The 25,091-nt window shown below is 48.8% G+C and overlaps 1 protein-coding gene across 1 annotated transcript; it reads right to left on the minus strand.

The window, feature by feature from the left end:
- Nucleotides 1–587: 587 nt before the first annotated feature.
- On the minus strand, nucleotides 588–25,038 carry SCAMP2 (secretory carrier membrane protein 2). Its single transcript, XM_048481658.1, has 9 exons — nucleotides 24,858–25,038; nucleotides 18,055–18,135; nucleotides 17,866–17,953; nucleotides 14,780–14,902; nucleotides 12,886–13,014; nucleotides 11,162–11,321; nucleotides 6,191–6,292; nucleotides 4,091–4,208; nucleotides 588–2,997 (listed from the first exon to the last, which is right to left on the minus strand). Exons 1-9 carry the CDS (start codon nucleotides 24,912–24,914, stop codon nucleotides 2,851–2,853), a joined length of 1,005 nt encoding a protein of 334 aa, XP_048337615.1. The 5' UTR covers nucleotides 24,915–25,038; the 3' UTR covers nucleotides 588–2,850.
- Nucleotides 25,039–25,091: the final 53 nt, after the last annotated feature.

Genomic DNA, 25,091 nt, shown 5'->3' on the forward strand with positions numbered 1-25,091 from the left:
ATGTCTTTATTGTGTTTCTGTGTGGTGCGGTATCCTGAGCCCAAGTGGGGAAGGGCGTGCTATAAATTCAATAAATAACAATAATAATAAATATTTCTAACAAGCTTCCTTATGTTTGGGTGCTGTGTGGTTTCTGGGCTGTATGGCCGTGTTCTAGCAGCATTCTCATATATACCTGTATATATACTCCACTTGCTTTCCCAACATCAGATCCTCTGAAGATGCCAGCCACAGATGCAGGCGAAACGTCAGCAGGACAGATCCATCGTTCACTGCACAGGGTGGTGGAGTAGTTAAGAGCAGGTGCACTCTGATCTGGAGAACTGGGTTCCCCGCTCTGCCACTTAATCTATGGAGGCTTATCTGGTGAACCAGATTTGCCTGTGCACTCCAACACATGCCAGCTGGGTGATCTTGGGCTAGTCACAGTTCTTTCTGAACTCTCTCAGCCCCAACCACTTCACAGGGTGTTTGTTGGGAGAGGGGAAGGAGATTGTAAGCCCCTTTGAGTCTTCTTATAGGAGAGAAAAGGGGGATATAAATCCAAATTCTTCTTCATTTTAAAAAGGAAATCCACAAACGTTTACTAACCGTCTTGTCATCTTTATTTTGTATTTTAAGCACAAAAGTTCTGACATATACATTTTTACATGGTGGGGGGGGGGGAAATCAGAGGTGGAAGAGTATACCCGAGAAGGGAAGGATTTCTCTATTAAAATCTCAAGTTCTGCCATCATTACGTACATTCAAGAGAGATGACGAGGCCAGAAGAAGATACTGCCCTGGGACGTACCCGGCTACGGCAAATCTCACAAGGGCGAGGTTTGGAAACAGTCAAAGGTGCTACAGTTCAACAAAAGACACAAGATCCTATCGACGGTCAAAAGCCGAGGAGGGCTGCCGTACTCTCCTGAACTGGCTTAATAATCTACTATGAACAGCATCGAACCTATCCCACGGCAAATTTCCGTGCGCCTTCCGGATCCGTTTTAAGGAGCGCGCAGAGGAAGAAACCGGGCGACGGACTATATAGCGTGTCTGCTACTGACGGCCACCTGGATTTGCCTAAGAATCACACAAGCGAGTGGTTTAAAGCAGTGCTTTTGCTCTTGCGTCTATTTGTTCACAGAGGCTGAGAGAAACGGCGCTCCCGGGGTGCCCTGTGCTGTATTCTCAAGGCATTTCTACAGCTCCTGAAGCCGCTGCCTGAGTTTGCAGCAAAGATCCTGGATCTCTCACATACGCGGCACAGGATTTCTTGAAACTCCTCCGCTCTGCCCCTCGCATCGAATTTTTATTGCCGTGGCTTCTGGCCCTCCCTTTCCCGCCACCTTTAATCCAGGGAAGGGGTTCTGGTTTCTTCCCCGTTTTAACTTATCAGGAAATATGACCTGTCTTTCTATTCATACGCTAGGTCCGTGGGGAAGAGTCTGTTTTTCACACCCCCATGTCTACGGAGAAAGATACAAGCATTCATTCCGAGGATTTGCGAAGACTGGGGTGGGCGAGGTCTCGCCGCCTCTCAAATTCCCCTGGGGATATGAAATCCACAGATGTGTCTGCTTGCTGCGGACAGATCCATCAATGAGATGGCATGAATTGGGCCCACCCTGGGGCGGTTTCAGGACAGGTGTCACTCAAAGCGGGCCCTGGCCAGGAAAGAGCAAACGCGGCCATCTGGAGTGAGTAAAAGGTGTCTGCGAGCCCACCTTGAGGAAACAAAACGCTTCAGCTAACCATTAACACCCTCTCTTTCTTGCATGCGTCTTCCCGCTATCCCAGAATCCCTGGCTCCCAAGGGGGTTCGGAGATGGGGTAAAGAAGGGAGAATTTTGGATGGGGAAGCAACGGTTGGAACCAAAATCAGCACTAGATTAATGCCAACAAAATTAAAAAACACTGAACTGGATCGTTCTAGGGTAATCGTCCTTTTCCCCTCCAAGTTGGTTTCGTGTCTTGATTTCTTCAGCTTCCCCCGCTGTCTAGATCCCAAGAAAATGCATCAGCTAGAAACCACTGGGTTACTCAACACTGCTATCCCTATAAGAACCATGGAGTCCAGAAATAGCCTCCCAAATGCCATCATTCCCAAATAGAAGTCTTCGGTGACAGATGTACTGCCGCCAGGTAACTCCACAGGCAATAATGACCCTTTCCTGGAGGTGCGGGCGGGGCGGATTTGTGTCCCGCAGGGGAAATCTTTGGGAGAAACTCACGCGTCAAAAAAAAAACCGGCATGACGAAAGCAAGGGCGATTGCTTGGCTCACGTCCCCTGACGCCACCAAACAGGCTGGCGCCGAAACGGGCGCTCAAAACCCCTCACTGTCTGGCAGCGGAGAGTCAGCAATTAATTTAAAACCTACCAACCAAAAACAAAAACAAAATCGGCTGGGCGGGGGAGGGGGGAAGAGAGGGGAGCAAAGTGCGCAGCAAACGCCAACGGTGCCCCTCCGAGGGGGCTCGGTTGAGAAAGATCAGTCGTCCTCCACGAGAGCTAGAAAGCGGAAGAGAAGTTAAGAAGTGCAAAACGGGCTCCCTCCCACCAGGAGGGAAGACGGGAAGGGGAAGAAACAGGGAACGCATCCACGATTTTGTCTTTAAAAATAGGGAGATGTATTTGATTCAGGGAAAAGCGGGGGGCGGGGAGGAAAGGGGAGGGCAAGGGAGAGAGACTAGGCTCTGGCTGCCTCCCAGAAGAAAGACAGCGATGTACGCGGCAAGAAGGTTCGTGATCTTCTTCTTGCCTGGATTTTGGAGCCGAGACTGGGTCCCGTGAGGGAAGTGCTCCCTAAAACAGTAGAGACGGGAGGAGGGAACGCCACGCAGGCCCCTTTCGCAGGGAAGAGGGGTTAGTTTCCCCGGAAAGCGCTCTGAGCCGCTGTAGAGGCTGCCCCGGAGGCGGCGTTCTGGAAGCTCCGGTTGGTGAGGATCCCTTGAGAGAATTCTTCTTGGGCTCTCTGGAAACTGGCGCCGGTCCGACGATACAGGGAATGGACCTTTGGGAAGGGAAAAAGGGGGGAAAGGTGTCATGCGGCTAGCATGGTATTTGCAACAAACCTGAAGGCAGAAGAACGCCCAAGCATGGCGTAGTGGTTAGGAACAGGTGCACTCTACTCTGGAGAACTGGGTTTGATTCCCCGCTCTGCCGCTTCAGCTGTGGAGGCTTATCTGGTGAGCCAGATTAGCTGGTGCACTCCAACACATGCCAGCTGGGTGACCTTGGGCTAGTCGCAGTTCTTTGGAGCTCTCTCAGCTCCACCCACCTCATCTTCACAGGTTTATCATGGAGAGCACTGACAGCAACAGATGCAGGCGAAACATTAGGAACAAGATCTACCCGACCTCGGCCACACAGCCCGGAAAGCCCACCACAACCAGTTGAGTCCTGCCGTGAAAGCCTTCGACAATAACCTTATTATTTTAATCTGAATGTTTTAACTGTATGTATTTTTGGATGTTATAGACAATGGCTCAAACAATAAATACTACCTGACTTGACAATAACCTTCTTCTTTGGTCAAAACAGAAGGAAACTACCTCAAAAGGGACAGGTGGAGTGCAACCACCGTGTGCCCCCTTCTCCTGTTTAGGGTGGAGGGTGCGTAGAATCATAAGAACGTAAGAACCAGCCGGCTGGATCAGACCAGAGTCCATCTAGTCCAGCACTCTGCTACTCGCAGTGGCCCACCAGGTGCCTTTGGGAGTTCACATGCAGGAGGTGAAAGCAATGGCCTTCTGTTGCTGCTGCTGCTGCTCCTGAGCACCTGGTCTGCTAAGGCATTTGCAATCTCAGATCAAGGAGGATCAAGGTTCGGAGCCATAGATCGACTTCTCCTCCATAAATCTGTCCAAGCCCCATTTAAAGCTATCCAGGTTAGCAGCTATCACCACCTCCTGTGGCAGCATATTCCAAACACCAATCACACGTTGCGTGAAGAAGTGTTTCCTTTTATTAGTCCTAATTCTTCCCCCCAGCATTTTCAATGGACGCCCCCTGGTTGTAGTATTGTGAATCGCTAGGTCTGTCCCCTTCACTAAGTTGGTATGGGAGCCACTGGAGCCAGATCTGGACGGGGAACGTAAACTTACCCGCTTCAGCAGGAAGAGAGAGAGAACGGAGCAGATGGTGAAAAAGGAGGCCACCACCATCATGATGATCGCTACAGCCAAGTGAGTCCGGATTTCAGAGAACGCAGCAATCCATCCGCTGGAAGGCAGCCGGAGAGGATTTGGAGAACAGGAAATCCGGTTGCAGAGGCAGGACGGGAGGAAGGGAAGAGAGACAGAACGACACGGACAGGTTAGGATTCGGCCAGCGATTCTTTACATACCGCATTTCCTTCCTTCGCTTTCCACTATTCAGCTGTCAGGGATATGCTTGTGCCGCAATTGCGCCCAGTTACAGAGTAAATTATTACCCTTTCTTCAACAGCACCTATTTGTTGCGCTCCCAATTTCTGCCGAGGAGTGTTAGAACAGTGGAATGAACGGCCTCGGAGTGTGGTGGAGTCTCCTTCTTTGGGGTTTTTTTTAAAGAGAGGCTGGATGAACATCTGTCAGGAGTGCTCTGATTGTGTGTTCCTGCATTGGACTTGATGGCCCTTGGGGGTCTCTTCCAACTCTATGGTTCTATGAACATTTTATGAGAACGATTTGAAACGGCTGCTCTCAGATGTCAAGGGTGACTCTTGCACAGGTCTCGAATTTATTTTTTTTACCCAGGTAACACACACCCACAAGCGCGCTCAGAATCACGCAATCAACATCACAATTGATACATGGCTGTCTGTGGATATCCAATCGGGGAGCACAGACTAACACACACCTGTAGAATTTATCATGGTTCATTTGGTGGGCACTGCCATGTCCTTACGGCAGGATTATTCATCCAGCATGCCCTAGCTCAGAAACTAATACACCCCAATAAGTAAACACGTCAAGGTGCCTTACACGGAGTCAGACCTTGGTCTGTTTAGGCCAGTGTTAATCTACTCGGATTGGGAGCGGCTCGCCGGCATTTCTGGCCGAGATCTTTCTCAACACAAGCGGCCTCATTCTTTTCAACAGGAGATGCTGGATTCGGGACCTTCTGCACGCAACGCACGTGCTCTACAATAACGCCACGGCCCGTCCCTAAACCTGCAAGATGTCATAAGGCTCGCCACAGAGGCAGCTATGCTTTGCTGCCACCCAGATACACGAAACCTTCAAATATGTGAAGCAGTCTCGGAGCTACAAGGGGACAGGGGGTGTGCCGGGCGCACGCCTGGGGCGGGTGCAAAAATCGCCCCCAGGCCCCTCTCCCTTCCCCCTCAGTGCCCCCCAACCCCCTTCCCACACTAACCTTAGTTCCTTTCCTTTTTCAAAACTTTTCCAGGCTGCAAAAGGCCTGTTCTCAGTAAAAACAGCCTGAGGAACTACAGTTCCCAGGAGACCTTGGGGCTCACAAGTTCTCCTGGGAAGTATAGTTCCTCAGGCAGTAAAAATGGCCTGAGGAACTACAGTTCCCAGGAGACCTTGGGGCTCACAAGGTCTCCTGGGAAGTATAGTTCCTCAGGCAGTTTTTACTGAGAATAGGCCTTTTGCAGCCTGAAAAAGTTCTGAAAAAGGAAAGGAACTAAGGTTAGTGTGGGAAGAGGGAAGGGGAAAGGGGGAGGCGTTGGGGGGGGGGGGGGGGCGTGGAAAAATGTAGAATGCGCACCGGGCGCAGTTTGGGCCAGCTACGCCTCTGATGTGAAGGCCTCCTCCGTATGTCCCTTCTGCCAACGAACGGCCGAAGAAGAGCGAATTACGCAAACGGATCCATCTTTACTTTTTAATCTCGGCTACGGAGAAGACCGAGGAGGGAGAAGAAAGCGTTTCTGTCGAGCGAGAGGAGCAGAGAGGAAAGAAAGGACCGCCGCAGAAACACAAGCAGCATGCAAGAGAGAACGCGGTAAAGGAGGCGGCCGTGTTAGGAGGAAAGGTGACGTGAGATACGTGCCTTTTGGGCGGAGGACTAGAGCAGGAAGCTTGGAGCTAGAAGCCCTTCGGCTGGGATCTGTAAAAGCCGCGGGAGAGGAGAGAGAAAAGAGAGACAGCTTTAGAAGCGGGCGCGGCGGCGGGCGGAGAGGCAAACCGCAAGCTGGCCGCGAGAAACCCCGCCGCTGGCCGCCGCCGGCTCGTGGAGAGCGTGGAGATTGGACTTACCTGTCCCCCCAGCCAGGGATCCCGACAGCCTGGATGATGTAGATCACTATTTGGCAAAAGAAGACGAAGAAGAAGACGAAGAAACTGAAGGAGCTGTCAGACCTGTCGAGAGAGAGAGAGACGGGAGGCTTTACGCCAGGTGTTCCGAGAAGCCGGCGGCAAACTTCTTCAGTAGGCCCTGGGGTGCATCTGCTGTCTTAGAAGAAGAGTTTGGATTTAGGTAAGGACCAAAGGGTAAGGACCAAAGGCTTTCCAGTAATGTAGCTTGGTTTTGTGTTTTTAGTATTTACTGACCCCTCGCATCCTGGACATAAACTGTTTCAACTCTTACCCTCTAAACGTCGCTACAGAGCACTGCACACCAAGACAACTAGACATAAGAACAGTTTTTTCCCGAATGCCATCACTCTGTTAAACAAATAATTCCCTCGATAATGTCAAACTATTTATTATATATTTATTATATAATTACTGCACTACTTTTTTCATCATTCCTATTACCCATCTCCTCCCAATTATGACTGTATGACTATAGCCTGTGCTGACATTTCATTTTATTTTATGATTTTACATTTTATGTTTTTATTACTATTGATTGTTTCCTGATTGCTTACTAGACCTATATGACAATCATTAAGTGCTGTACCTTATGATTCTTGACAAATGTATTTTCTTTTATGTACACTGAGAGCATATGCACCGGAGACAAATTCCTTGTGTGTCCAATCACACTTGGCCAATAAAGATTCTATTCTATTCTAGTAAGCATAGGTATCTTCAGAGCATCAGTTAGATTGTTAGACAGAAATGGGATAAGTGCAGATTGTGACATTCTGATTTTTGCAAACCTTACACAATGAAAGAGGGTATGATCGAGTGTCTCCACCTGACCCACGTTGCATGGACATAGCCTCCTCTGTTTATCAATTTGTTGATATCTGCCATGGAGCAGCATAGAAGGCATTAGATTGAATCTGGCCAGTGTTAAAGCTCTTCTTAATTTAGGGTTGGTGATCCACTGTAAATAATTGGCCATGTGTCCTTGTTCAATTGGAATAAGCAGGGTCAGGGGGGAACACGTTTTCCTCGCAGCTGTTATCATATCCCGATACTCTTGTTCTAATAGCTTAGTTTTCAAGCAGCTATATGCTTCTGATAGGGAAAGAGGGACTAACGACTCTAATGAAAAGCCAAGAGTGTTTTTAGTAAATAAATACAGGAAAGCAGGTGGATAAGTGACCACCTTTGAGTGGAAGGTTAAAATAAGTTCTATTTTAGAAGAAGAAGAGAAGAAGAGTTTGGATTTATATCCCCCCTTTCTCTCCTGTAGGAGACTCAAAGGGGCTTACAATCTCCTTTCCCTTCTCCCCTCGCAACAAACACCCTGTGAGGTAGGTGGGCAAAGTCCAGAAAATCTGGTATGTACAGAAGCTCAGAGGTTGCTCCCTGAAAGCAGTGGATTCGCTTGAACGCAAGCTGCTAAAGTGCCCTCTACCAATAGCCTTACCTATCATATCCTTCTCCAGCTTCAGGTCTCCAAGTGGTGGTTTTCAGTTGAAACCAAAATACTCTCCTTGGGACTTTCCTGGGACGCCCTTCGAACGCTCCCTGCTTCCGAAATTTGCTCCCAATCAAAAAGGCGGCTTACAGATCAGGAGTTCCAAGTTCTGCAGGACAAAGCTCGAAGCAACTGTGCCCCCCTCTACTATAACATCAAATTTTACATCCACCAGATGGCAGATTACTTGACCCAACTCTTAGAGCCCAACCAAAGGTGGGCATTTACTACCGTGTTTCCCCGAAAATAAGACAGTGCCTTATATTAATTTTTGCTCCCAAAGATGCGCTATGTCTTATTTTCAGGAGATGTCTTATTTTTCTGTGTTCTGTTCATTGGGCATGCTTCCAAACAAAAACTTTGCTTCGTCTTACTTTCGGGGGATGCCTTATATTTCGCACATCAGCAAAACCTCTACTACGTCTTATTTTCAGGGGATGTCTTATATTCGGGGAAACAGGGTAGGGCACGTTGCAACTCCTTCCCCTTCACTGTATTACAAGGGAGGTTTACTAAGGGGGGATATGATTGAAGTCTATAAAATTATGCATGGGGTAGAAAATGTTGACAGAGGGAAATTTTTCTCTCTTTCTCACAATACTAGAACCAGGAGGCATCCATTGAAAATGCTGGGGGGAAGAATTAGGACTAATCAAAGGAAACACTTCTTCACGCAACGTGTGATTGGTGTTTGGAATATGCTGCCACAGGAGGTGGTGATGGCCACTCACCTGGATAGCTTTCAAAGGGGCTTGGACAGATTGATGGAGGAGAAGTCGATTTATGGCTACCAATCTTGATCCTCTTTGATCTGAGATTGCAAATGCCTTAACAGACCAGGTGCTCGGGAGCAACAGCCGCAGAAGGCCATTGCGTTCACATCCTGCATGTGAGCTCCCAAAGGCACCTGGTGGGCCACTGCGAGTAGCAGAGAGCTGGAACTAGATGGACTCTGGTCTGATCCAGCTGGCTTGTTCTTATGTTCTTAAGATTGCCCCACAAGATCGAAAATGCTTTCACTGCATTTCTGAGACTCAATCTATGGAACATATATTGCTTTAGTGCTCGAAACGTGAGGGGCCCAAGAGAAGGCTCTTTGCTTTGTTCCCTGTAAAGTTTAATGAATATCCAGCAGTTGGGTGTCAGGACCAAGCCTGTCAGTGCCCAGATGTCTTGCTGTGTAAGAATTGCAAATGTTTCCTGTAAATGCTTTCCTGTTTCCCTCTTTCCTCCCTGGCAATTCCCTGGCTCCAGCTCTCCTGCAAGAAGGTGCGAACAGTTCCCAGGTCCCTTGAAGCTCTGTAGTGCAAATGTTATACAATTTGTGAAGCCCATTTGGTGTGGCTCATATGCGGTGGTGGTGGGTTTGAAGGATATAATCTCTGGATCTAAACTGGAGAGCTTAGATTCAGCTTTCTTTGTTACTCCACGCGTTGTAGAAATAAACTGCTTTAGGACTTTCCTACGGTCTCTGTTATTTCCACGTTCGAGAGCCTGACATTGGGAAGGTCATATATTCTTATTAAGCAACTCTTCTCCATTGATTGTAACCTCTGTAGCCAAGTTTCTATCAGATATTTTAGAATACTTTATTCTGCAATGGTTTTCCATGCATAGAATAATCTGACCTGCCAATGCTTGTTTTCTCTCTTTTATTCTCTCAGTGCCTAATAAAGGTTGTTGTTGTTGTTGTTGTTATTGTTATTATTATACACATAACAACACAGCACAAGTGTCTGGAATTCATCTCTGAATATCGAGTCCTTCCCAAGGACCTAGGATATTAGAGGCATTTGTGTAGAATATGTGCAGTTCCTAGAAGTGCTGCTTTCTGCAGCAGGTGGACTGATGTTCTGTCCAAGTTTAGGCTTTCCAGATGTTTTTCAAGATTTCTTGGGATTCCTCCTAGAGCACCGACTACTAGTGGGATTACTGTTGTTCTTTTTTTGCCACAATCGTTCAACTTCAATTTGTAGGTCCTTGTATTTTGTGATCTTTTCCAGCTCTTTGTCCTCTACCCTGCTGTCAACTGGCACAGCAACATCTATGATCCAAACATGTTTTTTCTCTACCACCTTTGTTGTTTTATTATTGTTGTTGTTGTTTTATTATTATTGTTGTTGTTTTATTGTTGTTGTTGTTTTATTGATGTTGGTGTTGGTGTTGGTGGTTGTTGTTGTTGTTAGTGGCCCCTACCTATGTGACAAGCTTAGAGAAGAAATCCCAGGGCCTAACTTGACTGAACGGGCTGGAAAAGACAATTAAATGGAAACTGCACTATTTGCTGTTGGGTAAGGACCAAAGGCTTTCCAGTAATGTAGCTTGGTTTTGTGTTTTTAGTAAACAAATACAGGAAAGCAGGTGGATAAGTGACCATCAGTTCTTTGAGTGGAAGGTTAAAATAAGTTATATTTTAGAAGAAGAGGAGGAGGAGGAGGAGTTTGGATTTATATCCCCCCTTTAAGAACATAAGAACAAGCCAGCTGGATCAGACCAGAGTTCACCTAGCCCAGCTCTCTGCTACTCGCAGTGGCCCACCAGGTGCCTTTGGGAGCTCACGTGCAGGAGGTGAAAGCAATGGCCTTCTGCGGCTGTTGCTCCCGAGCACCTGGTCTGCTAAGGCATTTGCAATCTCAGATCAAGGAGGATCAAGATTGGTAGCCATAAATCGACTTCTCCTCCATAAATCTGTCCAAGCCCCTTTTAAAGCTATCCAGGTTAGTGGCCATCACCACCTCCTGTGGCAGCATATGCCAAACACCAATCACACGTTACGTGAAGAAGTGTTTCCTTTTATTAGTCCTAATTCTTCCCCCCAGCATTTTCAATGGATGCCCCCTGGTTCTAGTATTGTGAGAAAAAGAGAAAAATTTCTCTCGGTCAACATTTTCTACCCCATGCATAATTTTATAGACTTCAATCATATCCCCCCTCGGACGTCTCCTCTCCAAACTAAAGAGTCCCAAACGCTGCAGCCTCTCCTCATAAGGAAGGTGCTCCAGTCCCTCAATCATCCTCGTTGCCCTTCTCTGCACTTTTTCTATCTCTTCAATATCCTTTCTCTCCTGTAGGAGACTCGAAGGGGCTTACAATCTCCTTCCCCTCCAAACACCCTGTGAGGTGGGTGGGGCTGAGAGAGCTCAGGTCACCCAGCTGGCATGTGTTGGAGTGCACAGGCCAGGGGTCTGCAACCTGCGGCTCTCCAGATCTTCATGGACTACAATTGGCCATGCTGGCAGGGGCTGATGGGAATTGTAGTCTGTGAACATCTGGAGACCCGCAGGTTGCAGACCCCCTGGCACAGGCTAATCTGAACTCCCCAGATAAGCCTCCACAGCTCAGGCGGCAGAGCGGGGAATCAAACCCGGTTCCTCCCTCCGCTCCCACCCCACCACCTGGGGCACGGTGCTCACCTGAAAGCCTTGTAGATTGGCCGATACCAGCAGAGGAAAGCGCAGGGGGTGAATAGGACAAGCCACAGGATGGACAGGCCAAAGTCCACACCTCTGTCGGGCTCCACTGAGAACCAAGCGAGGCAGGCGAGCAGGTTGAGCATCAAAGTGACCGAGTGAACTGCATGGGGAGAGGAAGGAATGAGCGATGAGGCTGGGGTGGAGGCCTCCGGAACAAGCTGAGGCAAAAACAGGGATCGCCGGGCGGAAGGTGCGAACGGCCAAATTTCCCGGTCTCTAGTTCTCATCTGGGAGCTGAAGTGCCCGATGCCTTTCAGAAGTGAGTTAGGGACAGGAGACAAGGCCGCACGCACCCTGCGACTGCTCCTGTAAACCACAACACTAGGACTGGAGCCAGTGACACCCAGGTTCAAACTCTCCCCGCAATTGGGCTGCTGTGTGGTTTCCGGGCTGTATGGCCGTGTTCTAGCGGCATTCTCTCCTGACGTTTCGCCTGCATCTGTGGCTGGCATCTTCAGAGGATCTGATGGTAGGAATGGAAAGCAAGTGGAGTATATATACTGTGAGGTCAAAAGGTGAGGCCATCTGAATAGAGTAGCCTGGCATGTGAGTCACAGAGAAGTTGAAAAACTCTAGAATCAAGACAGTGACTGATCAGCTCCACACAAACACAGGACAACTATAGACTATAGCACTCAAAGGAAACAAAGACCAGGATACTTCTATTCAGATCCATTCACCTATTGACCTTGCTATCTTCATTGTTACTCCCATGCTACAGACTTCTCTGTGACTCACATGCCAGGCTACTCTATTCAGATGGCCTCACCTTTTGACCTCACAGTATATATACTCCACTTGCTTTTCCTTCCTACCATCCGATCCTCTGAAGATGCCAGCCACAGATGTGGGCGAAACGTCAGGAGAGAATGCTGCTAGAACACGGCCATACAGCCCAAAAACCACCCAGCACCCCAGTGATTCCGTCCGTGAAAGCCTTTGAGAATACATCTCCCCTCAATTGTAATCCTAACAGGCAAACCTTGGATAGTTTCTATCTCTCAGTCTGACCTTCTGCACCAGTTTGCAGTGAAGATAAAACGTGGAGAGGAGAAAGAACCCTGACCATACCCCAACTATGACTCTTATTTTTGCCTCTAGTAAAACCAGCTTGGAGACTAGAGGGAGTTCTTTAAACAGGAACTGTAGTAGAAGAAGAAGAAGAAAGAAGAAGAGGAGGAACAGGAGAAGTTTGGATTTATATCCTCCCCTTTCTCTCCTGAAGAGAGACTCAAAGGGGTTGACAATCTCCTTTCCCTTCTCCCCTGCCCCCACAACAAACATCCTGTGAGGTGGATGGGGCTGAGAGAGCTCTGAAGACCTGTGACTAGCCCAAAGTCACCCAGCTGCCATGTGTTGGGAGTGCGCAAGCTAATCTAGTTCACCAGATAAGCCTCCACAGCTCAAGTGGCAGAGCGGGGAATCAAACCCGGTTCTCCAGATTAGAGTACTGCTCTAAACCACTGTACCGCTGGTTTCTCAATCGCGATCGCCACAGAAAAAATCGAGCCCTTTTCTCAACGCCATTTTCCTCCATGAAAACGCAAGCCCCAGCGGGTGCAAGCTGAGCAAGGAAAATGGTGGTTTCAAAAGGATCCCCAGGTCCGGTCCAAGGATCGAAGGAAGGCCCTTTCCCTGCCCGCCTCTCGCCAGCTGGAACTCACGCATCCACAGGTAATACAGCATCTTGCAGATTCGCTGGTAGTCGGCTGGGATGTCTGTGGAGAAGTCCTGATAAAAACAGGGCTTCACGGGACAGAACTTCGGGAGCGGAGGCCAATTGTTCTGTTTGGCTGTGGAGAGAAACAGCAACAAAATGCCTCTAGAAAGGTCCCCTGATGCCTCATCTTCACACTATGGCAGTGATGGCGAACCTTTTCGAGGCCGAGTGCCCAAACTGCCACCCAAAACCCACTTATTTATCGCAAAGTGCCAACACGGCAATTTAACCTGAATACTGAGGTTTTAGTTTAGAAAAAACGGTTGGCTTCGAGGCGTGTGTTACTCGGGAGTAAGCTTGGCGGTAGTCGGTGGCTTGGCTTTGAAGCAACCGTGCAACACTTCGATAGGTGAATCACGACCCTAGGAGGGTTTACTCAGAAGCAAGCCCCATTGCCAGCAACCGAGCTTACTCCCAGGTAAAGGATCGCGCTTTACTTCTTTGCATGAAAATCAGCGGGGTTTAACAGCGCTTAACAGGGTTACCTACACTGCTTCCCCAAAACTAGGTCTTAGGTTTAATGCTAATAATCGAGCCCAGCAGCCCAGAACAGCCTATGGCCTGAGGCCCAGGAATCATATGGTTTACCCCACCCACCCTCCGTCCATGCTTTCACACACCTCGGTTACTATTTAAATCAAATTTAAATCAAAGCCATTCACGGCCTTGGACCTGCATACTTACGAGACCGCCTCTCCCCATACCGCCCCGTTAGGCCCCTCCGTTCTTCGGAGGAAGACCTCTTGGTGATCTCTGGCCCTAAAGCTATCAGGCTGGCCCTAAAGCTATCAGGCTAGCCTTTTACAGCCCTGGCCCCCACCTGGTGGAACAGGCTTCCAGGTGAGATCAGGGCCCTGCGGGACCTGCAGAGTTTCCACAGGGCCTGTAAGACAGACCTGTTCCGCCAGGCATTCGGCCAGCCTGGTTAAATACATCGCTGCCATTTCATCTGGCCTCCCGTGGGCACGAAATGTAGGGAGAGGGGAGGGGTGAAACACCATCTGACGCTATACGGTTCCTGGTTTGATTACTGCTAATTGGTTGTTTTATGTTATGTTTTTAAGCTGTTTTTATCACTGTTGTCCCCCGCCCTGAGCCCCTAGGGGGAGGGGAGTTTAGAAATCCAATCAATCAATCAATCAATCAATCAATCAATCAATCAATCAATCAATCAATCAATCAATCAATCAATCAATCAATCAGTGGTTCACAGCCTTTTTTCACTCATGAACCCCTGGGCAACCCATTTCCCTAAAACTGTACCCCCATATTAGCAAATTCATTATGTAATGTTTTTTCACATACCCCCAAATGCTCTGGTGCGTGCCCCTGGGGGCGTACTTATCCCAGCTTGGGAACCACTGGTTTAAATTCTATATGTTGTTATATCAGTGGAAAGTACACGACCCTCAACTATGGAAGACATGGGATACAATTTAAACTCGCACGTGTGTTCTACGGCAATCTCACAAAAAGAGGAGGAAGAAGAGGAGTTTGGATTTATGCCCCACCTTTCTCTCCTGTAAGGAGGCTCAAGGTGGACTATAAGCTCCTTTCCCGTCCTCTCCCCACAACAGACACCCTGTGAGGTAGGTGGCGCTGAGAGAGCTCTGAAGAACAGTGACTAGCCCAAGGTCCCCCAGCAGGAATGTAGGAGCAGGGAAACAAATCTGGTTCACCAGATAAGCCTCCACCACTCAGATGGAGGAGTGAGGGATCAAACCCGGTTCTCCAGATTAGAATCCACCTGCTCTTAACCACTACACCACGCTGGCTCTCCTAATGTAAGACATGACGATATCCACATGGACCTCAGGACAGCGACAGGCGTTACTCACGGTCGAAGCCTGCCGCGCTGTTCTGTAGTTCGCGTTCCTTTCTCTCCAACTCGGCGGCTTTCCGCTCCAGCTCCTCCTGCTGTTGAAGAAGGCCGGCCTGTGCAGCTGAAGCCACAGCCTGGGTGGGTAGGAAAGAAATCAATCAAAGGCAGCAAAGCAAAGGACGTCTCTCCAAGAAAAGAACAGCAAAACCCAGGGTTCCAAACAGCGGCTGCTGGCAAAAATGCAACCATTCTTGAATTAATGGGCTCGTGACTGCCAAATGCACCGCCTAGGCCTCTTCCGCACATGCAGAATAATGTCCTTTCAATCCACTTTCAATGCATTTTGCAGCTGGATTTTTGCTGCGCGGAATAGCAAAATCCACTTGCAAACAATTCTGAACGTGCGGAAGGGGCCCTAGAGACTCTTCTGAGTGCTAACAGTTCACGAGACGACATGAAGAAGAAGAAGAAGAGTTTGGATTTATATCCCCCCTTTCTCTCCTGTAGGAGACTCAAAGGGGCTTACAATATCCTTCCCCTCCAAACACCCTGTGAGGTGGGTGGGGCTGAGAGAGCTCCAAAGAACTGTGACTAGCCCAAGGTCACCCAGTTGGTGTGTGTGGGAGTGCACAGGCTAATCTGAATTCCCCAGATAAGCCTCCACAGCTCAAGCGGCAGAGCTGGGAATCCAAACCCGTTCCCTCCAGATCAGAGTGCACCCTGCTCTTAAGCCGGGCTGTTTTAGGCCACTCGCTACCACTGAGCAGGTTTCTCAGTCAGCCTCCTAAAAAATCGCGGTTCAAAGGGAAAACTGTGCAAAGTATTTTTAAAAAAGAAGCACAACAGCTTAGAATTCTACCACAACTATCGTGAGGTTCCCTTGGGGTTGTGCATTATGACTCGCAGCAAAACTGTGGCCATGTCGATTATGCTGGGGGGATCCCCAAATGCGTGGACCCTGCGGGCACCTGGAAGTTCCGATACGGCGCGGTAGGGCAGCCACAATGTAGCTGTCACAATGTACCCTCAATCACACAGAGAAGATCCTCACGCCGGGTTGGCAGCTGCTGCCAAAGAAATGCTTTTTAAAAGTCCATGCAACCAGTTGAATCTCCAATGGTCAATCAGAAGGCTTCCTGGGCAAAATCATTTTAAAAAACATTGGTGTGTGTGTGTGTGTGTGTGTCAGGAAAGGTGTCGGCAGGTATTAACGGCACCCATGGAGAACACATCGGGGACCCCTGCTTTGCACCTTCCAATAAAGGAACTTCGTTCCCCCTCCCCCAAAATGGAGGGAATTTGGGGCATCTGTTGAATGCCAGGAGGCAAAGAAAAAAAAGAGAGACCGCTTTGTGGTTGTTATGAAACAGGAATCAAAACCCCCCCGCCGCTACCTTAAGAACATAAGAACAAGCCAGCTGGATCAGACCAGAGCCCATCTAGTCCAGCTCTCTGCTACTCGCAGTAGTGGCTCCACCAGGTGCCTTTTGGGAGCCTCACCTGCATGGACGATGAAAGCAATGGCCTTCTGCTGCTGTTGCTGCCCCTCGAAAGCACCTGGTCTGCTCAGGCATTTCTGCAACCCTCAAGATCAAGGAGGATCAAGATTGGTAGGCCATACATGCGACTTCTCCTCCATAAATCTGTCCAAAGCCCTTTTTAAAGCTATCCAGGTTAGTGGCCATCACCACCTCCTGTGGCAGCATATTCCAAACACCAATCACACGCCAGTGAAGAAGGGTTCTTTTATTAGTCCTAATTCTTCCCCCCAGCATTTTCAATGGATGCCCCGGCTAGTTTTCCCTGCCCTTTCGCTACCCTTTGTACCTGCCGATTATTCCAAGAGCTGGCGTCTTCTCCTAGCAACCTCTGCCTCTCTGAAACGTCTGAGCTCGCTGAGATGAACTTAGGAGTCAGGTACTTGCTAACCTGTTTAAGCAGCAACTGCAACTTTTGTCACAACTACGCCGGCTCCAGGGGCTCACGGACGTGGGGCCTCTGGTCACTGGACTAAAACTAAAGCATCAAGCTACGGGTTAACAGGTTATGGAGGTGACAAACATGGGGGAAAGGGTGGGAAGGGTTTACATTTTTGTTTTTTTTTAAAAAAGCATTTGAACTCCCCATTTTAAACGCAAGGTATCGGTCTTCCCGTTAAAGCAAGCTGTAATACAAGTGCCAGCATTAGAATGTTCGCAAGTTGTTCTTGTATGAGAAAGAAGTGAAAGGTCAAATTGGAAAAGGGAGATCCTTAGCCAACGGATGAGGGGGATCTCCATGTTACTTACTGGCAGAGCAGTTGCAAAGATGTGAGCTGATGAAATGATGGAGGAAGGGGGGGAGAGGGAAAACCAGGAGCGAAGACGTAGGGGATCTGGAGCCGTGAGTGACAATGGGCAGCGGACAGGGGGATGCACAGACGCAGGGCACAAAAGCACAGAAAGTGGGGCTACATGGAACCCCTCACAACATCTAATGACAAAAAGAGGAAGAGTTTGGATTTATATCCCCCTTTTCTCTCCTGTAGGAGACTCAAAGGGGCTTACAATCTCCTTTCCCTTCCTCTCCCCACGACAGACACCTCGTGAGGTAGGTGGGGCTGAGAGCGTTCGGAGAAAACTGTGACTAGCCCAAGGTCACCCAGCAGGAATGCAGGAGTGCGGATACACATCTGGTTCACCAGACAAGCCTCTGCCACTCAGGTGGTGGAGTCAAAACCGGTTCTCCAGATTAGAATCCACCTGCTCTTAACCACTTCACCACGCTGGGTCTAGTGACAAGAGAGAAAGTACTTTTTTCTGGAGAGAAGAACCAACAAGCCAGGGGGCCACAAAGGCTGTGAGAACACGGCCCATAACAAGGGCTGAACAGCCTAGGTTCATTTCAGCCACGCAGCTTGCCGATATCAGATACTGTATTTGTACAGCTCTTCTTCCTCGGGTTGTTGCAGGCAGAGCTGTAAAGAGTAAAAATGGCCACTAGGAAGGGGAAGACCACAAAGCGCAGCGTTCAGCTTGACTAATGGTAGAGTGGCCTACTTGGGAAGGGACTCAACGACTTCCCTCTCTGAAGATACATACACCTGAGCTGCGGTACCCGAGGGAGTGGGTCTCCACGGACGGGCTGCAGCACGGCCAAGCCGCGGCGGCCCCGTGGGCTGTGTCGCCGGAGTGGTCTGAGCCACGTTTGTCTAGGAGGAAGAGAGGGGGAAAAGTCAGAAGAGGACGATGGCCACATCCACGCGCCGTTTGGTCCTGGGTTTGGATACGACCCGATCCCGGCAGAACTTACCAACCGAGAGCTCTCGGTGAATGGATTGAATTCATCCATGCCTCCCTGGTTAGCATTTGTCAGCTGGGTGACTGATGGATCCTGAAAGAGAAAGGTGACAATATACAGCATGAGTTAGAATCATAGAGTTGGAAGAGACCCCCAAGGGCCATCCAGTCCAACCCCCTGCAATGCAGGAACACATAATCAAAGCACTCCTGACAGATGGCCATCCAGCCTCTCTTTAAAAACCACCAAAGAGGGAGACTCCACCACACTCTGAGGTAGTCAAACAGCCCTGATGTCAGGAAGGTTTTCCTGATGTTTAGGTGGAATCTCTTTTCCTTCACCTTGAACCCATGACTCCTGGTCCTAGTCTCTGGAGCAGCAGAAAACAAGCTTGCTCCCTCACCAACATGACACCCCTTCAAATATCTAAACAGGGCTATCATGTCACCTCCTAACCTTCTCTTCACCAAACATCCCCAGCTCCCTGGGCTGAAAAGAATTTTAACTTGAAAGGATATTATGGGGCGCCTTGTCGAAAGCTTTACTAAAATCAAAGTATGCTACATCCACAGTTAAAATAGAGACGACTCAATACACAGGATGACTTCTTGATGACTTAATATACAGTAAGAATCTAGAATTGGGTGTGCACGCAGGTAGGCCGAGTGTGCAAAGCAAAGAGTCTCTTTTCCTGCGCCGTAAACCCATGACTCCTGGCCCTAGTCTCTTGAGCCGAAGAAAACAAGCTCCCTTCCTCCCCAACATGACATCCCATCCCAAAGTCAGTGCTTTGCCATCCAACAGGGAGTGACACCATTCCCTCTGTCCCGTCCCTGTTCCAGACCCTACATTCGTTGGCTCCAGTGCACACAGGTGCCATATTTGAAACCGCAACAGAACCATTTTTTCCCATCTGTCCATCTCACAGTACTGCTGTGCCATCGGCTTTGAATCCATTACTCTGAAGAAGACCTAATCGGGGGTCTTCCCCGCCTGATCGGTGCCAACCTAGAACAGGATGAAGAGTGCCCTTCGGTTTATAGGAGCAATCTCATTAATTGTGGGGATAATAGATGATATAAGAGTGAACAGAAATTTGGAACCAATGTATAAAATAATGATTAGAGCAGCACACGCAGTGTTGGCGGCTAAAAGATAACAAGAAATGGACAGTCTCAAAATGGTTGGAATATATTTGGAACCAATGTATAAAATAATGATTAGAGCAGCACACGCAGTGTTGGCGTTGGGCTGGAAAGATAACAAGAAATGGACAGTCTCAAAATGGTTGGAATATATTTGGGAACAAATTCTGCTAGGAGATTTTTGAGAGACTGGCAAAAAATACACTATGGCAAGAGAAACTAGAAGATATTGGCGAAGCTATGAGACATTGTATGAAAATGGATGGAAGAAGCCGGATTTAACTAAGAACCAATGGAATAAGAGAATAAGAAGAATGGAACCTTCTGTTACCGCTTGCTTGAAATAACCAATGGAAGAGAGGGGGGAGGGGGGTGAAAAAAGGAAAAATGTATAGTTGGAACAAACATATTGAATGTAACAAATATAATAATATTCTATACAATAAAAAAAATAGGAGCAATCTCATTCTTTCTGCACATCCAGGTGCTCAGGAGCAGCAGCAGCAGAAGGCCATTGCTTTCACATCCTGCATGTGAGCTCCCAAAGGCACCTGGTGGGCCACTGCGAGAAGCAGAATGCTGGACTAGATGGACTCTGGTCTGATCCAGCAGGCTAGTTCTTATGTTCTTATCCCTCACCCTGTTGAGGAAACACAGATGCACCAAAAATGCTCATCCTTCGCCTCTGGCAAACAAAACCTTACAGGGCTGGTCAGCGGGAAAGGGCTACGGTTTTAATTCCGGGGTAAGATCCACCTGGACGTCATCTCCACTTTCCTGCACACTCAGCCGCGCTCCTGCTTAATGAATAACTTCAGACGGACTGGATTCCGACACTCCCTGCCCCGTCACGTGGTTGCACAAGTTGGTGAACTGGGAAAGCAAGAATGGGCGACAGCAGGAGCCGGGAGAAAAAAAGCTCTATGCGAGTCAGGCTGGTGCCAAGCCAAACAGTCACAGGGACGGCAGACGTCCGACAAGGCGCAGACGAAACGCACGCCTTCCCGCAAAGGGAACTCCACCCTGCTGTGGGAAAAGGCAAACAAAACCCTATGGCCAATTTTAAGGCTGTCACTCAGCCTCAAGGAAGCTGAATAGGGGAACTCATTCAGCTCTAGATGTTCAGGAATTCTAGGAATTCCCTTCGTCAATGGCCAATTGGCCATGCTGGTAGGGGCTGATGGGAATTGTAGTTCCTGAACATCTGGAGAGCCGCAGGTTCCCTACCCCTGGTTTAGAACATAACCATGGTTGACCCGTTCGTGTGGATAAGCAGAGTTGGGACTGCGGTTTTTTTCAATCTACCCGTTGCCTCTAACCACAAAGGATTCCAAAGCAGGCTTGGTTCTGTTCTGCTTGTGCGCAAGTGAAGCTCTTATATTCTTGATTTGGTATTTCGGAGAACGACACCGAAAGTCGATGCAGAGATTTCACGCTGACACCACTGGAAAATGACAGATCCCAATTTCTAGGCATGCAATGGAACAATTTAGAAGAAGAAGAAGAAGAAGAAGAGGAGGAGGAGGAGGAGGAGAAGGAGGAGGAGGAGGAGTTTGGATTTATATCCCCCTTTCTCTCCTGTAGGAGACTCAAAGGGGCTGACAATCTCCTTGCCCTTCCCCCCTCACAACAAACACCCTGTGAGGTGGGTGGGGCTGAGAGAGCTCCAAAGAACTAGCCCAAAGTCATCCAGCTGGCGTGTGTGGGAGTGCACAGGCTAACCTGAATTCCCCAGATAAGCCTCCACAGCTCAGGCGGCAGAGCGGGGAATCAAACCCGGTTCCTCCAGATTAGATACACGAGCTCTTAACCTCCTACGCCACTGCTGCTCCTTTAACTTGTATTAGACATACAGCTAGCCATCCAAACGCCGCTGGAGAGAATGAGCCGACTCACCATAAAAGTTTCAGACTCGCTAGATTCTTTGTTAGGACTGAAAGAATCTCAGAAGAGACCCCCAAGGGCCATCCAGTCCAACCCCCTGCCATGCAGGAACACACAGTCAAAGCACTCCTGACAGATGGCCATCCAGCCTCTCTTAAAAACCCTCCAAAGAAGGAGACTCCACCACTCTCCGAGGCAGTGCACTCCACTGTCGTACAACCCTTACTGTCAGGAAGTTTTTCCTGATGTTTAGGTGGAACCTCTTTTCCTTCACCTTGAACCTATTACGAATACTATGCCAATACGTTACAACTTCCTAGGCCTCTGGGTGAGGCTCGAATTGTAATGAAAAGCCAACCACCAGCTAAAGAGCTGGCAGCTGCGAAATCAACCAATAACAACGAGGAGCTAGGACCAGACCTGTGCGCCACCTAACAGCTCTCCGCATTGCTGCAGCATCATTGCAGACACTCATCGGGGCTTGACCTAAGCCATCAAGATTATGAGGCCAGTTCGGGAGCTCCCTGGTTAACTCCCTCCGTAAACAAAGGCATGTTTTTCAAAGATGCACGGAGCTGCCAAGACAGCTGACTCAACAGCAAAAGCTGTGCTCTGGGAACAAACGAAATTCCACAACGCTTCTTTCCCCTCCCGGCTGCCGAGAAACGACAGGGCCTGCTCGTCTCGAACACTGTAGCCAAAATATCATGGCAGAAAGAAGTTGGGATAGCGGAGGGACGCGGGCACTGGGCCAGAGTTGGCGTGCAAGGTTAAAACCAGTGAATGCAAGACATCTTGCATGGGAAAAACTCAGTGCCTTCGCGTGATTTCAACAGCACTGTCGTCCCTTTGCTGCTTGGGAGTTTCAACAGCTTCCCTTTACAATCACTGTAGCAAAGGCAGAAGCCACGTGCATAACCACAAGAATTATTTGGAAAGAGTTTCTTTCTCAAGATGGGATTCGTGCACGTCACCAGGAGGACAGAAGATCCGCAGGAAAGTAACTGCACAAAGTCCACGACAGACACTGCTTCCTGCAGCCTCTTGGATTCTCTCTCTCTCTCTCTCTCTCTCTCTCTCTCTCTCTCTCTCTCTCTCACACACACACACACACACACACACACACCCCTTCTCTCTATCTGCAAGAAAACTGACAGTCTCTAACAGTTCAAAAGAGCTTGCTGCATTTGAATTCCAGAGCATTATTGTCTTTTTCGAAGGCCAAATTGACATGTTTCTCACATTGTCATTCATATTTATAGGTAAAGTTTCCCCTTCAGTTGTGTCCGACACTGGGGTACCACTGCGAGCAGTGATTTTATAGGCAAGCCGCTTTTGTGGGGTAGTTTGCCATTGCTTTTCCTGGCTATTCTTTACCCCCAAGCTATGTTTGGATCCTCCTTGATCTTTACCCCCAAGCTATGTTTGGATCCTCCTATGTTTGGATCCTCCTTGATCTGAGATTGCAAATGCCTTAACAGACCAGGTGATCGGGAGCAACAGCCGCAGAAGGCCATTGCGTTCACATCCTACATGTGAGCTCCCAAAGGCACCTGGTGGGCCACTGCGAGTAGCAGAGAGCTGGACTAGATAGACTTTGGTCTGATCCAGCTGGCTTGTTCTTATGTTCTTATATGTTCTATATATGTGCTAGGAGACTAGGTACTCATTTACCAACCAAGAATGGATGGATGGCTGAGTTGACCATGAGCCAGCTGCCAGGATATCTGACCCACAGGGGGCTCGAACTCCTGACCCTGTGAGTGGCAGTGCAAGCACTTCACCACTACGCCACAAGACTCCTCATTCATATTTATAGTGGGAATTAGACAGTGTTTCTTAGGAGATGCAGCCTCTGTCTTGATAGCTCTGCTCCCCTCATACCAGACATGGGGAGGGACTGTGTTTATTCGGCAGTGTAAAATGCTGGTGGGAACTCTTCCAAATTACGCTGGGATAAAACAGAGTAATTTCTTTTCTGTGCGTGCTTGCATTTTAGTTATGACTGTTATAGCTTCAGATTTAAAAAGCGTTGAGAATGCTGGGCCATTCCTTCTCATGTTCCAGAAAGGAACCTTGTAACTGGAAGCACAGAAGAGCCATCGTGAAATAGCAGCTAGGGCCCTGAACTACGTTTTCTTCTCCCCAATAACCCTATCCAAAGAAACAACCGGCCTTCACCAGTTGGTTCAAAGAGAGGCAATGTGGTGTAGTGGCTGTGGCGCCAGACTAGGCCTGGAGGAAGATCCAAGTTCAAGTCCTACAATCGTTTCATTTAAGGCATTTGGGCTTTTCTCCCAACACGTGCTGGGATGGCAACCACGGAACTGATCACCTGACCCCAGACCTATTATTCTCTCTCAGTCGTTATGAGGACCAAGAACATGTACTGGGTCATTATGAAAACCAAGAACCTGTGCCCCTGAGCTACTTGGAGAAAGGGCACAATAAAAGCAGTAATAAAATACTGTTATACTATCTATAAGATACATCTAGATTTCAGTCCAGGGGCACTTTCAAAACCAACAAGATTTTCAGGGTGCGAGCTTTCGAGAGTATCTGAGTAACGGAGCTCTGACGGCTGAATGCTCATATCCCAAAAACCTTGTTGATTTCAAAGGTGCTACTGACAACGGGAACTTTGACTCCGAAAAGGTCACCCCCTGAAAACTTTGTTGATCTCTAAAATACTACCAGACTCAAACTGTTCCACTGCAGATCGAAACAGCAACCCTCTCAAAACAATAATGTATAGATTGCCATACAGAGAAACTATGAACCTGCTGGAATTCCCCTAAGGAGACAGAGGTTTCGTGCCCTATTTCCTCTACATCTAGAGCAAACTTTCCTCTCTTTCTTCACTTCCATTAGCTTCCCCCCCATCCAACAAGCTATTAGAGATTCTAGCAGTAAAGTCCATTTTAAAATGAAATAACATGGGCTCTAGATTGGGGGGGGTGTGTGTTCCCCCCTGTTTTCCAAGCCCTGTGCAATGTCAGAAACAAGCAAAGGGCCCCAGTCCTAGCTAATCCTAGCAGGTTTGATTCCCCACTCCTCCACCTGAGTGGCAGAGGATTATCTACATTCCTGCTGGGTGACCTTGGACTAGTCACAGTTCTCTCCGAACTCTCTCAGCCCCACTTACTTCGCAAGGTGTCTGTTGTGGGGGGAGGAAGGGAAAGGAGCTTATAGGCCATCTTGAGTCTCCTTACAGGAGACAAAGGTGGGATATAAACCCAAACTCTTCTTCTCCTTCTAGACCCCGCATGGAGGATTGGGACATTCTAATCCCTTAGCGAATTATGCATAGGGATAGCATGATTACCTGCAGCCTGCCTGTCTCACTGGGTCCCAAGCCATGAGAAAAACCTTTTCAGTTAATCACCGAGTGGATTACAAGATGCGATAACATGTGAATCTGGCTGCCAGAATTCCTAGAAGGGCAAAAGTTGGGCTGGAATTTTAAAGCGGGGGGGGTGACAAAACATGCACACGTGACAAGGCATATACACGTGTCTGTTTAAGGCGATGGGGCAATCAGTGCAGACCCAGACTTTATTTTAGCGTTCACCTACCAGTGATTGACAGGATACCTATCTCTTTCCTCCCGCCCCCCTCAAGCTCAGGAGCCAATCAGGGGGCGTGGCGAACAGGGTCAGTCTCCCCCCTTCATTCGGGGCGTGGCCTCGCCCTCAGGGGAAAGCTGCGCGCGCAGCCCCTCCTCAATTCTAAACATCCCACCCCCCCACACACACCTATAAATACCGTTAGCGGCAGCGACCTCACCTGGAAGGGATTCACGTCAACCGGGTCCGCAAAGGGGTTTGCGTCGAAGGCCGACATGGCCGGTTCCGGGCTGGGTCCGCCGCCTCTGCCACCGCACCTGCTCTCAATCCGGTCCGCTTCCTGCTCCCTTAGAAACCACACAGGGAGCCACTTCCGGGAGGGCTGCGCCGCCTCCCCGAGATAGTGCGCCTGCGCGAAGCTTCTGCCTGCGGCAGGTCGTTTTGCAACCACGTG

Source organism: Sphaerodactylus townsendi, linkage group LG17 (assembly GCF_021028975.2).
Source record: "Sphaerodactylus townsendi isolate TG3544 linkage group LG17, MPM_Stown_v2.3, whole genome shotgun sequence".
NCBI classification, from domain to species: Eukaryota; Metazoa; Chordata; class Lepidosauria; order Squamata; family Sphaerodactylidae; genus Sphaerodactylus; species Sphaerodactylus townsendi.

What these genes read in the sequence shown, in the direction of transcription:
- SCAMP2 (XM_048481658.1), bottom strand. Translation starts at nt 24,914, where the DNA reads ATGTCGGCCTTCGACGCAAACCCCTTTGCGGACCCGGTTGACGTGAAT. An exon ending in TCACCGAGAGCTCTCGGTTG is followed by an intron (nt 17,954 to 18,054) that starts GTAAGTTCTGCC and finishes TCTTCCTCCTAG; the next exon opens with ACAAACGTGGCTCAGACCAC. An exon ending in GCTGTATTACCTGTGGATGC is followed by an intron (nt 11,322 to 12,885) that starts GTGAGTTCCAGC and finishes CTCCCCATGCAG; the next exon opens with TTCACTCGGTCACTTTGATG.